The 13,023-nt window shown below is 43.3% G+C and overlaps 1 protein-coding gene and 1 non-coding gene across 11 annotated transcripts in view; both read right to left on the minus strand.

Moving 5' to 3' along the window:
* The window catches only part of ARHGEF6 (Rac/Cdc42 guanine nucleotide exchange factor 6), a 124,586-nt gene that overhangs the window by 84,188 nt on the left and 27,375 nt on the right, over positions 1 to 13,023 (minus strand). For 8 of the 10 annotated variants that reach the window (XM_070783564.1, XM_070783563.1, XM_019955784.2 and 5 more), the window contains 3 exons: positions 8,844 to 8,928; positions 6,541 to 6,665; positions 4,746 to 4,947 (listed from right to left, as the gene is read on the minus strand). In XM_070783564.1, coding sequence (XP_070639665.1) covers positions 4,746 to 4,947; positions 6,541 to 6,665; positions 8,844 to 8,928 — 412 coding nt within the window. Of the gene's footprint in view, positions 1 to 4,745; positions 4,948 to 6,540; positions 6,666 to 8,843; positions 8,929 to 9,060; positions 9,103 to 11,353; positions 11,633 to 13,023 lie in introns of those variants that run through there. The other 2 variants (XM_070783567.1, XM_070783568.1) reach the window with 2 other exon arrangements.
* Positions 12,521 to 12,593, minus strand: TRNAW-CCA (transfer RNA tryptophan (anticodon CCA)). The gene has a single exon. It is a non-coding gene; the product is annotated as a tRNA-Trp (tRNA).

Raw genomic sequence — 13,023 nt, forward strand, 5'->3', positions numbered from 1 at the left:
AATACTGGAGTGGGTAGCCATTCCCTTCTCCAGGGGATAAAACAGCGTAACACTGAGTTTATATTGTCCCTCAGCAGCATTCTAAGTAGGTTGTGGCCTTCTTACTGTTTTGTGCAGCAAGATATCGGTGGGAAAGGATTCAAGTCGGCAAAGAGCTGATACCTACTTTGCCAACAAGATGTTTGCATTACACCAAGTTAATCTCCTCCACAGTCCCTTAAACACGCTCCACTTGAACTACCACCGATCTTTCATGGTTTTCATTCTCCCCAAACAATCACTACAACTTATATTGTCCTCCTCTCTCTTTTGGACCTGTCCACACAGCCTCCGTGTCTTTGAGGGTTCAGCTCAAGTCCTATCTCTTCCAGGAAGCCTCTCCCAACCTCTCCAGTCACTGCATACTCTCTGTCCACTGATGATCTGCTATCTATTTGACACTTCATCATCCACCACTTTGTAGTGTCCATTGGCAGTTTAATCTCCAGCTCTTACCTCTCTCCCATGCTCTAAATTCATCCTGCCAACCTGCTAGAAATCTTCAGAATGATAACCTGCTGGCACCTCCACTCAACATGTCCAAAACAACTCATCATCTTCCAGTACCAATCACCCACCCCCAACACACACACACACACACACACACACACACACACACACAAACCTCCTATCTTCTCTATTAAGGGAGTTCAGCATCTACCAAACATTTCCTATGTCTAAAGCACTACATTAGGCACTATGGACACAGAAAGATATACAAAGATGAATAATTTCCGTTTGACCTCCTTGTCAGGATGAGCTGGGTACCTCTCTTCTGCTCACCATTCTCCAGACTACCTTGTATTTAGAACTGAGCATTTGATATGCTAGTAAGACCATCTCCTCACAAGACTATGAACACCACGAGGGCAAGAGGCATGCCTCAGGCTTCTGTGCCTCACTGGTTCCCTCATCATAGAACTGATATCCTACTCCTGGCAAATAAACCTTTGCTGCCCAGCTAGGTGGATGACACTGCATGCCCTTAAGGAGCTCACCATCAACCTGGACCCCTAGGCTTGGCATTATGTTCACCTCTTCCCTTTCCTCACAGCTAATCATCAGCAAGTTTTCTTGATTCTGTTTTGACAGTATCTACTGCATCCATCCACTTTCTCTTCTCCACAGTCATCAAAGTCGATTGCTGGGACCTCAGCAGTAGTCTTTACTGCTTTGCCCACATCCTCCTTGATTATCCCCACCACTTCCCTGCCATCCAGCCCCAACATCATCACTAGAAAGATTTCTCTAAACCACATGCAATCCCCTGCTTACAACTTGTCATTGACAGCCTTCTTAAAGTAGCTCCAGCCACACCCCTTCTCTTCACTCACCTGACCCTCAACCCAAATCCTCCTATCACTCACTCCATGCTTCCCTGCTTCCCAGCTTTAACTTAGTAACTGCTTCTATCCTCTGCCCATCAGAAGCCTCTTTTCATCATTCAAGACCCAAGTCAAGTGCTTCTTTCCTCTTGCTGCTGCTGCTGCTGCTAAGTCACTTCAGTCGTGTCCGACTCTGTGCGACCCCACAGACGGCAGCCCACCAGGCTCCCCTGTCCCTGGGATTCTCCAGGCAAGAACACTGGAGTGGGTTGCCATTTCCTTCTCCAGTGCATGAAAGTGAAAGTGAAGTCGCTCAGTCGTGTCCGACTCCTAGCGACCCCATGGACTGCAGCCCACCAGGCTCCTCCATCCATGGGATTTTCCAGGCTAGAGTATTGGAGTGGGGTGTCATTGCCTTCTTTCCTCTTAGGTTACTGTTAAACAAATAATTTCTTTACTCTTCCAACAGCTTTGTACATATGACTTTGTGTGACTCTGTCCTAACCTGTCATGTACACACCTATCATGACTACTAGACTGCAAAGTCCTTGGGGGCAGAGTCCATGAGGACAGATTATTACAACCCTCTCCCCACCAAGTGGGCTTCCCTGGTAGCTCAGTTGGTGAAAAGAATCCACCTGCAATGCAGGAGACCCCAGTTCAATTCCTGGGTCAGGAAGATCCTCTGGAGAAGGGATAAGCTACCCACTCCAGTATTCTTGGGCTGGTGGTTCAGATGGTAAAGAATCCACCTGCAATGAGGGAGACCTGGGTTCAATCCCTGGGTTGGGAAGATCCCCTGGAGGTGGGCATGGAAACCCACTCCAGTATTCTTGCCCGGAGAATACTCATGGACGGAGGAGCCTGGTGGGCTACAGTCCGGGGTCGCAAAGAGTCAGACACGACTGAGTGGGTAAGTACAGCACAGCCCACCCAGTACCCAGGAAATACTCAACGAACAAGCTGAACAGAATTGAATGACCTGCCCCACAACATTCATTCATTTTACAAATATTTACCGAGCCAAACCAACAGAAAAAACATCTCTGCCCTTGTGGCACTTATATGCTAATGGTAGAATACAGATGGTAAATGAAATAAATAAATAAATAAATATACACTGTTAGAAATAAATGGTTAAAAAAAAAAAACCTACAAAAGGGAAAGGGGACAAGAGTAGTGAGAACAGGGTCCAATTTCCCCCTGGGTGACCGGATAAGATGCTACTTCAAAGCCAACAAGGGAGCAGAGACCTGAAGTAGGTAAGGGTGGAGGGACAGCAGGTGAGGCAGGAACCTGTCTGGAACAGGCAACCAGGAGGCCCGCGTGGAAGTGGGACAAGTGAGGGGGAGAGAGGTCAGAAAAAAGGTCAGAGGGGACACCAGAGGCCAAATCCTGGAGGCCATGTAGACTATTGGGATGACCTTGACCTTCACTGTTTTTGAGCTGGGAGCCATTATAGTACTCAAGTTACATTTTAAAAGGATCATTTTAAAAGTACCCTCTCTAATCATTTTAATAATGCTCAAGGTACATTTTATATTTTTTTAATTTTTTTTTTCAAGGTACATTTTAAAAGTACCCTCTGGCTACTGAGTTTAAATTACACTATAGGAGTGACAAGGACAGGAGCAGGGATGCCAGTTAAGAAGCTATTGCAATAAACTAGGTGGGAAGTGGTCCATACTCTTGCAGTCCTAGGCTTTCCCTGATAGGCTGGCCTCCTGACCCCAGTTAGCCAGACCTATTCTTGACAGCTGGAAAAGAGTTTCTAAGGGTTAGGTTCCCCAGGTGCTCAAACAAGAGCCAGAGCTTGCCAAGTGTATCCTTAACTGAGTTGTAAACCAAAGAGAGTTTAGGAAAAACTCAAAGAGAAGGGGTCCAAGACCAGGACAAACTGCTCAGGGTGGTTGGTTCACAAGGGAGGAGCCAGACTATATGCTACAAGGCATCTCAGTAAGGGACACTATATATATAAGGAGTGCGGCGTGCTGTCTGTTCGCTACCTGCATCCCCTCAACAATGCTTGGGATTCCCAGGCCAGGCCAGGAAGCAAGGGCTGTTCCTTTTACTTTTCTGATGAAGGCATTGAATCAGTGAACAAAGTTAGGGTGAATTTGTCAAATTATTTAGAGATTCTAACAATCAGATTATACACACTGAAAGATGTAAAAGGGGTAAAAATCGGCTGTGGAAATCATCAAAACCAAGGAAATTCCAGGCAAAGCCCATGAAAATACTTCAGGGCTCAACAGAAACTCCTCGATTCCCAGTACTAAAAGATACTAAGACATTTACACACACACACATAATTAGAAATCTGTTAGTAAATACTCATTCCATTAAAGGAAATGCTCCACCTTCACCCGATACACAACACAGAAAAGCGTGAAGCTAAATTTTAGCTCAAATACTTTAGGGAAAAGCTCCTAACAGTGGTTATCTGGAGGAGGAGATGAGAGGGGAACTTTTATTATCTCCACTATCTATTTTGGTAAGTTTTAACTTATAGTGAGCCTATAATCTTATTAAATAATAGTATTAATTTTGAGGTATTAAAAAAGCAAAAAAAGACATCAACCAAAGGAAAAAATATACCAAGGAGCTAACTACTCAAAAGGAGCCCCTGGGTAAATAGTTTTGAAGCATGAAGAGCTATAATAATGTGAATAACTGAACCTTATTTTATCTGTATTATGACATATTTTTATAATGCCAGAGATTTTTGTTGGTTTTGTAATATAAGCAAGATTTAGTTTCTTGAAGAATAAAAGGCAAGTAAGTTACCTAAGAAAGTTCTAGAATGATTACTGATGAGTGATTAGATTGCATTTCTCTGGGTATCATCATGAAAAAGGGTAAACGGTTAGCAGTGTACAACGACTTTCAGGGTAATCTTATTTAGAATCAAAGTGGCCAGACAGCTTCCTGCAGCCTTGTGATTATTTCTCCTACATATCTCTGAGACATTTAGACTTAAGTTTGCTCAAAGAGCTTAGGGATAAAAAAGGAAGTGAGCACATGGCCTCTCTTATTATTGTATTCTGCCATCAGTGATTCTTGGAGTAGCAGGAAGGACTTTGTACATGGGCTACATGAGCTAGAATTAGTAGCAGAAAGGGACATAGTTAGGGTGGAACAGTTGTCTAAGCTTTGAATTCTTTTGCTTTTTTAGTTTTTTGCCGCCTTGATGTAATCTAAATACAACTTGGCTTCAAAATATCTAATCACAGATTTTTTTATCCCAGTTCTGTTCTAGTCTTTTTCACATATACCAGTACAAACAATTCTGTGAACCAATGAAAACTGCAAGATTTTCCGTCCAAAGACCAAGAACATAGAGGAGTCAGAGTCAAAAAAGCTTTGGAAAGATTGACTTACCGCTGGATTTAATTTCTCGGACATAATTACTAGGGAACCAGCCCGTTCTCCCATTTAATGTGCCTTCCCACCAGCCTCCTTCTTCAACTCTAGTGACATAAATGATGTCCCCTTTACAGACAGACAGCTCGTCTTCATTAGTCTGCTTAAAGTTGAATCTTGCCTTTACTATCAACTGGTGACTTCCATTTTCCGTCATCTCCTAGAGAAATAAAAGTCACACCAGATTAGGTACTCATCTCAATGAGGCTGGGGCAGAAATTCTATGAATTTAGGCAAATAAAGTAGGGTGACCAAGGATAAAACCCCAGGTCTATCTCAGTCTTGAATCTTTAACTTAGGAATGGGCCTAACATAGGTAGGCCTTGCCAGGGCGCAAGCGGTGAGAAGAAGGGGATTAATAAAGCCCTCAAAATTGTAGGCAAACTTTTGCATTTGTGAGCATGTGTATTTTGGAGGGGGTCATGCCTTCATCTCCTTGTCCCCCACCAGTTATCTAAAGATACTACTTTTATTTTTTTGGCCACACCACTCAGCTTGTGGGGATCTTAGTTTCCCGACCAAGAATCAAATCCAGGCCCCCCGCAATGGAAGCATGGAGTCCTAATCACTGGATTGCCAGGGAATTCCTGAAAGATACTTATTTAAATGAGCTAGGAAACAAAGTAGATTAATAAACTATCCCACTCTGCCTGTACCCAACACCCAGACAAAGTCTTACATAATTACATGACCAAGATTAGGTACTAACCTCCTCTCATAAAATCTGCCTCCCACCTCCCAATTACTAAGAATATCTTAAATTGGCTAAGGCTTAGTCATATGCAAAGATCAAATATCCCATAGTTACCCAAGTCAGGAGCTCTTAACCTGTCACAGGTCCCTGAGAAGATGATAGCACAATGTGCCTTTACCCAAAACAGAGACTAGTAAATTCAGAGAGAAAATTTTGCATACAATTTGAGAGGGCCCAAGGGGTATGGAACCTTACAATGTTCATCAGCTTCTGAAAGGGATCTCTGATCTCAAAAGGTTAAGTGCTTTGGAAGTAATTAAAGTACTTTGGAACTAATAGCTCCTGATGGCTTAAAGCAAGTGGGTGGATTTTGACAAGGAATAAAGGTCTCAAAAGAGCAGAAGCTAGGGTGCTTCCTTCCAAAAGCTCCCATTAAGACCAAATGCAATGATAACTGAGCCATCCCAATACAGGAGCTCCTCTCGAGCTCAGTAGGAATGCAAAGAGAAAAAGAAAATGGCAGTGATGATGATGAGAGCAAGTAATGTGCATTGATTGCCTGCACTGTGCCAGGAGCTATTTAGTTCTCTAATAAGCTGGGGGCGGGGGGTGGGTGGTGGTGACGGGGAAATAACAGCAAACTTCCCTCAGGAAGTCGGACTAACAACTGACATTTGCATAGGGCTCTCAGTTGCTCAATTCTAGAAAGGGATGGGCTTCCCTGGTGGCTCAGACAGTCAAGAATCTGCCTGCAATGCAGGAGACCTGGGTTTCAATCCCTGGGTCAGGAAGATCCCCTGGAGAAGGGAATGGCTACCCACTCCAGTAGAAAGGGATAGAACTTTGAGGCTTCAACCCTGACTTTCTGACTCTGTGGCCCACATGCCTTTGATGCGTTCCCTTGGGCCAGCCTGAATTGGGGTGAGGTTCCAAATTCATTTTATCACAACACCCCAAACCAACAGGATGGTATCTCACCACCTATGGAGATGTAACCAAGATAGCCATCGAATTTTACGGATTTAAAAACAGGCCAGGGGAATTGGGGACCATACTTACCACTGGCTTTGACTGCCTTTGCAGTCCTGGAGCTGTGCTAGAAACTGCTCCCTGTGGGTTTGTCTGAGAACTATTAGCAGCGCTAAGAGAAGAGGAACGTCCACATGGCCTTTCTGAGAGCTGATCTGTGAAAAGAGGAAAAGGTACCGTAAAGAGAGCCCCTTGTGTCAGAAAAACGTCTCCAGCAAAATATTTTCTTTCACGGGACATTATCAAAGGCAATCTGACCAGACTTCTAACTGTTCCATGATGAACATGCTGAGCTTATTTCATCCCCCCTCCCCTCCGTTGCAGTGGCCAACTTCTCTTTCTTAACCTTACTGGCCATTGTTCTCCAGTAGAATGAAAAACAGCAACACAACCACATTTTCTCTTAACCCATTTCTCTACAACACTTTGCTCCTGAACCCGTTGGAACAGTATGCCCTGTGATCCCCAGCAGAACTATATTGGGTACCAAACAGCTGTCTGTGGCTCTTATTACTTTGAAATATTTTAAATTTCTCGCTTTGTTTTTTGGCCCGTAACTGAGTGGTTCTTTTCTTCCTCACATGGAGCAGTCTATGTGGCACATATGATGTCAAATCTTCCTTGTGCCTGGGGGATGGGAGAATGAGAATGAGAGAGAATGTGCGTCTGGGAAAGATGCAGTCTTGATACTAGAATCTTTTTTTTTTTTTTAAACTCAAACTCAAGAGTCTTTTCCTTGAAACCATGTGAAATTCGATCAGCCCAGCGCTGAGTTGGGTGTTTTCAGAATGCCCAGAGCATACTAAAGGGAGGAGTTGGCTTCCTGACAAATTCAAATGAGAGTTCTTTTCCTCTCCATTTATTTTTAAAAGATATAAACTGCAAAAGTCTAAAGCCCAAACATTCCCTAGGCGACAAGCTCAGTATCCAAGTAATTTCCTTGATGCTGTGGGTTTTAACTTTCACCTCCTTGTATTTTATAAATATCTGTGGCAAGGGAAGAGACTGTAAAACTTGCTAGGAGAGTTTGGCAAAGGAACATATAATTTGTATGGCATAATGTTAGAATTATACGATCCTCCCTGCCCAGAACTGGATAGTTGTCATGTGTGTTAAATATAGTTACTTGAATTAGCTGTACTTTCTGCTATACGCCTTGCAATAGCGCCAAAGCATTTTCTTCCAGAAAGCAAAAGAACAACTTCAGAGAAGTATTTTTACATTTATTGCTATTATATACAGCTCTTTTGACTAAAACTGTAATTACTTGATAGCTTCCTAGATGCCCCAGCCTCTTTGGCACTTGATTATATTGTCTGTTCTTGTTCTTTAATTGTTTCATGTGGGTAAGTTGAGTCTCCCTAAATAGATGGTAATTTTCTCCAGGGCGGGGACCACGTCTTACACTTCCTTTGTAGCACCTGGCAGTGCTGGGCACACAGCGTGTTGACTTTCCAGTGTTTTGAGCAGCAAGACCCAAGTTGGAGCATCGGGGCTCTAGAGTCAGTGAGCTGTGGGTCTGAATCCCAGGTCTGCTGCTTACTTTCTACTCGAACCACTACAGGCCTGACTTTCCTCTTCTGTAATATGGACCTACTATTGACACCTACTCCACCTACTCCCAGGGTTGTTTCAAAGATTAAATGAGACTACTGATGGCTCTTAGGACGGCCATGACCCATGGTAAGGGCTCAACGCATGTTAACTATGGTTATTACTGCCCTGCTCTCAGTAAGAGACTGTATCACAGAAGGAATGAAGCTATCCTTTAAGGTTATCATCATTTGGTTCACATGTACTAAGATTTATATTTATTTCATTCTGCCAATGTGATGGGTACTAAACATTTAAATAAATGATGTTCTTTTCTCTCACTATGAACCTGAGGTTTCATTTCCAGTGCAAGGTTACTGAAGGGTTCCTTAACATGGACAAAGACATACTGAAAACTATGAGAAAAAAAAAAAATGTCTCTGGCGGGGAAAGGGAAGTAACGGCTGCATTTTGTAAACTTTATGAAAAAAGGAACTGATCTTTTTCCTTTTAATTTTCTGCCTTGTTATACTCAGGGGCCTATTTGATAGCTTTGAATGAAATTGTTTCTTGATTCTTATTATATTAAGGGCATTAGAAAAACATCTGTAATAGTTATGTTGAAATCCTAAAGTATGACGAATTAAAGCATCTGGCACCCATTGGGGTTCTTTTAAGGGGAAGAGAGAAATCTGTCCCAAGGGCACAGTTGTGGCCATAGTCGGATCCTAGAGGAATCAGAGACACGTGAACCCAAACATGTCACCCAGACCCCCCTACCCATCTCAAGCCCTACTTACCTTCTGTTGCTTTGTTGACAGCTAAAAGAGTGTTCAGAACCTTGGAGAAATTGACCCCTGCATAAAGGTCATCAGGATCAAATATCTATGAGAAAGGAAATTGAAACTGTTAAGACACTGTAAGTATTCAACTCAACAAACCAAACTATCAGAAGGCTACTTCCTCCAGCTCTCAGGGGAAAATAATGTAAAAGCCAAGACCCAAACCTCTGTATACCTTTGGGAAAAAATGAAAGCGGCAGCAAAGCCGCCTAATGACATGTGGCAGCCATCAGTGAGTCAGAGAGAAGCAGTAATGGGAAATGAGAACTATGCCGAGTGCAGCGCCCACCAGGAAATGCACAGACCTGCTCTTCTGACCTGAACCCATCAATACTCTCGGCCCAGTTACCGGAAACCCTGTGCTGGGTTACAGTCAGCGCCCATCACCTACCGAAGGAGGGGGAGCCCTTGTGACACCCTTTCCTCAGTGCAGTTTATTCACTGTTCTCAGCCGGGCACTGTCAGCACTGCCTTCCTCTCTTCTGCCCATCCTTGCTGTGGCCACCCACTGGGTCCCAACTTCACACTGCCCAAACTTCCTGCCTAGGCCTGCCTCCTGTTCCCAGCCTCAGTGCCCAGTTTCTGCCGCTTGACCTTGCCCCTCTCAGCTCATCTTCATGGATCTGACCCTTGGCCACTCTGAGCCTCTAGGTTCTTCCTGGCCTTAGGTAACTTCTCCGGATATGACCTCTGGCCTTCCTGGTATTGCTCATCTGCTGGCAGCAAAACATTGAAGAAATACAATATTTCACTTGGCCAGTTACAATCATCATTCTGATATCCTCTGTCCCTAGGGAAGATACCAAGCGGTTACTGTTTTAAAGACAATTGTTCATTTAAAAATGTATTCAATATCTTGTAATAAGCTATCATGGAAGTGAATCTGAAAAGGAATAGATCTATAGATGTATAAGTCAATCACTTTGCTGTACACCCAAAACATTGTAGATCAACTATACTTTAGTAAAAAAATAATTTCACAAATTTAAGAATAAAATTTCAAATGCATTCAATGTATTAAAAGTGTATGGAGATGTCTTCTAGTCTCATAAATGTGTATTTGAAACTAGAAGTCTGCTCAAGCACAGGCTCAACCTATTAATCTGCCAGTCAATGATACAGATCTATATATGGTTTAGTGGCTAAGTCTTGTCTGACTCTTGTGACCCCATGGACTGTAGCCTGCCAGGTTCCTCTGTGCATGGGATTTCCCAAGCAAGAATACTGGAGTGGGTTGCCATTTCTTTCTCCAGGGGATCTTCCCAACCCAGGGATTGAACCCACATCTCCTTCATTGGCAGGCAGATTCTTTACCACCGAGCCACCTGGATTCCCAGATCTATATATATTATCTATTGTGCTGTGCCATGCTGTACTCAGTTGTATCTGACTCTTGCTACCCAATGGATTATAGCCCACCACACTCCTCTGTCCACGGGATTTCCCAGGCAAGAATACTGGAGTGGGTTGCCATTTCCTTCTCCAGGGATCTTCTCGACCCAGGGATCGAACCCACATCTCCTGTATTGGCAGGTGGATTCTTTACCACTAGCACCACTCTCCAATGCTTAACCAGATGCCCAGTTTCTGGATGGAAATATACCTTAAAACAGTTTTTTCCAGGATGTCAAGAAGTTTGCATCCTTTTTTCCCCCAGTGTGGTGATGGAATAAAATGTACCTTTTCATGTGGGGCATGGTTGGTAATGAGCCTAAGATTCTGAAGGATCTGTCTTCCCTGATGGGAAGGTAGGGACATTTGTTCCATTTCTAATCTGCATGTTTTCTGGGAGCTATGTCAAGATCCAATTTTATCTTCTTTGTGTACATATTCTTTAAGACCTAAAATCTGTCTCTTGAGTGAAAATATATAGTATCCATTTTTTCCCCACATTTGGGAGGGAGGCCATCAGTGTAAACAATATATGCAAATGTGGGCCTCTTCTGAGACCCACAAGTCTTTATTCATTTAATCAATGAATGTTTTGCATTCAAACTTAAAATGACTGACGAGCCCAATCGCATCTAAAAATGAGATTCTAATATACTTCTAGCAAAGGGGAGATGTCAGTATTACTAAAGAGTTAAAGGACACTACAATCCAAATATGTTCCTGAATGCTACAATCTAAAATTCAAAGGTTTCCAGGAATAAATGGATAGGCATTCTGTTCTAGTTTGCCAAGACCTGAGTGAACAAGATGCAACAGACCCTAGAGACACTATCAAGTATCCCATGGGATTCCAGACTTACTGCATCTCCCTTAGAAGTGATATCAATGGGAAAGTGTTAATGACATGTATGCCAAAATGGTAACAAAGCAAAAAACTCCTAGTGGGAGTGTGAGCATGTGTATGCACGTGGATGTGTGTATTGGGCAGATGTGGTGGAGATGAGTAGTGTCTAAAATAATAAATGGATGTAAATATCAGCAGAAAAAGGCCGAGAACTGTGATAAAAAACCTTCACCTTTCTTTTGAGGTTGCTCCTTATCCAGGTTAATTGACCTCCTATAGGCGACCACACTGGCCATATTCACTTGTATTAGTTGTTGTTTAGTCGCTCAGGCGTGTCCAACTCTTTGCAACCCCATGAACTGTAGCCTGCCAGGCTCCTCTGTCCATGGGATTTTCCAGGCAAGAATACTGGAGTGGGGTGCCATTGCCTTCTCCAAGGGATCTTCTCGACCCAGGGATCGAATCCACATTTCCTGCATTGGCAGGCGGAGTCTTTACCACTGAGCCGCTAGGGAAGCCCACTTGTGTTGGTACTTGGCTGAATTTGAGAATAAAGACATTGATCAGAAAATGAAACATGCATCAGCAAGAGGCACTGCATCTGCTTGAGGGAAGTTGCCTGCACTATACACAGTTCCCTTTTTTAGAAAACCTCAATACAGTAGAATTTACCCACAGATGCTGTTCTGAAGCACTCGGAACTACATAGGAAGAAGTTGGAAGGGGCCTCTCAGGACTAGTAGAGAAGGCAAAGCCTGAGGGTTATGATTTCTGAGCCAATGGAAAGTTAGACAGAACCATGTCACCCTCCACTGCACCGCACCCTCACGAGCATCACATGGAATAATACTGAACATTCCATCCCAGACCTTCTTCCTCGCTCTTGAGATTGGTCACCTACTAAAATGGAAATACTGTCTATAGAAAGTGCAATACTTTCAGCTGCTATCAGTCTTTTACACCTTAGTGGAAATGAGAGGTGTGAAACCAAGTTCAGAGACGATGATGTGGAGAAAAACTAAGGGCACTGGCACCCAACTGGGAAAAAGCAAGGGAGACTCCCCCACCATGGGCAGGGTATGAGGTAAGCAGACTCCAATACAAGTCACTTGCCTAGAATTAATCCCAATCATTCACATGTACAAAATGGACAACCAATTCCCCTTTTCTATCTCCAAAGCACTGGGATGGTGAAAAGGTAATGCAAATTTGTGCTCAGATGCTGTATGTGATTTCCCAATACAATGGCCGGATGACACGCATCTCTGGCTTCTCTATGCAAGCTTCATGCACCTGTTTAGTGTCCCTGGTATGAAACTGAGCTTCAGATTAGCTGAACTTTTTTTTCTATTTTTTTTTTTTTTTTTTGGTCCACACAATGCAGCATGTGGGATCTTAGTTCCCTGACCAGGGATTGAACCTGTGTCCCCTGCACTGGAAGCATGGAGTCTTAACCACTGGACCACCAGGGAAGTCCCTAGCTGAACTTTCTTGATACTTATTTTGGTGCAGAAATTAGCTGCTTAGTTCCAGTTGGATCTGTGAAGGTCGGATGAACAGCAGGATTCCCTGCCTCCATTCACCACTACTGTGAGGCAGGCAGGAAAGAAAAGATTGCTTCTTGGACTACAGCTCAATGGCTTCAAGGTCCCAGGCCTGCCATGGAATGAGGCAAGGTTCAAGAATAACAACAACAGAAAAACATTTACTCTACACTGGGTAAGCAATGGAGAGACAGGGAGTAAAGTTCATTAAAGATTTTAACTATTTACATAGAGCCAGCCTAAGGTCTAGTCCTACATCAGCAGCTGAAATCAGACAAAGCCTTTCATTTTTAAATGTTTCCCCACATTTTTCCATTTTGGATATCCACAATGACAGCAAAACCTATTTTCCATCCAC

This window comes from Bos indicus, chromosome X (assembly GCF_029378745.1).
Source record: "Bos indicus isolate NIAB-ARS_2022 breed Sahiwal x Tharparkar chromosome X, NIAB-ARS_B.indTharparkar_mat_pri_1.0, whole genome shotgun sequence".
NCBI lineage: Eukaryota > Metazoa > Chordata > Mammalia > Artiodactyla > Bovidae > Bos > Bos indicus.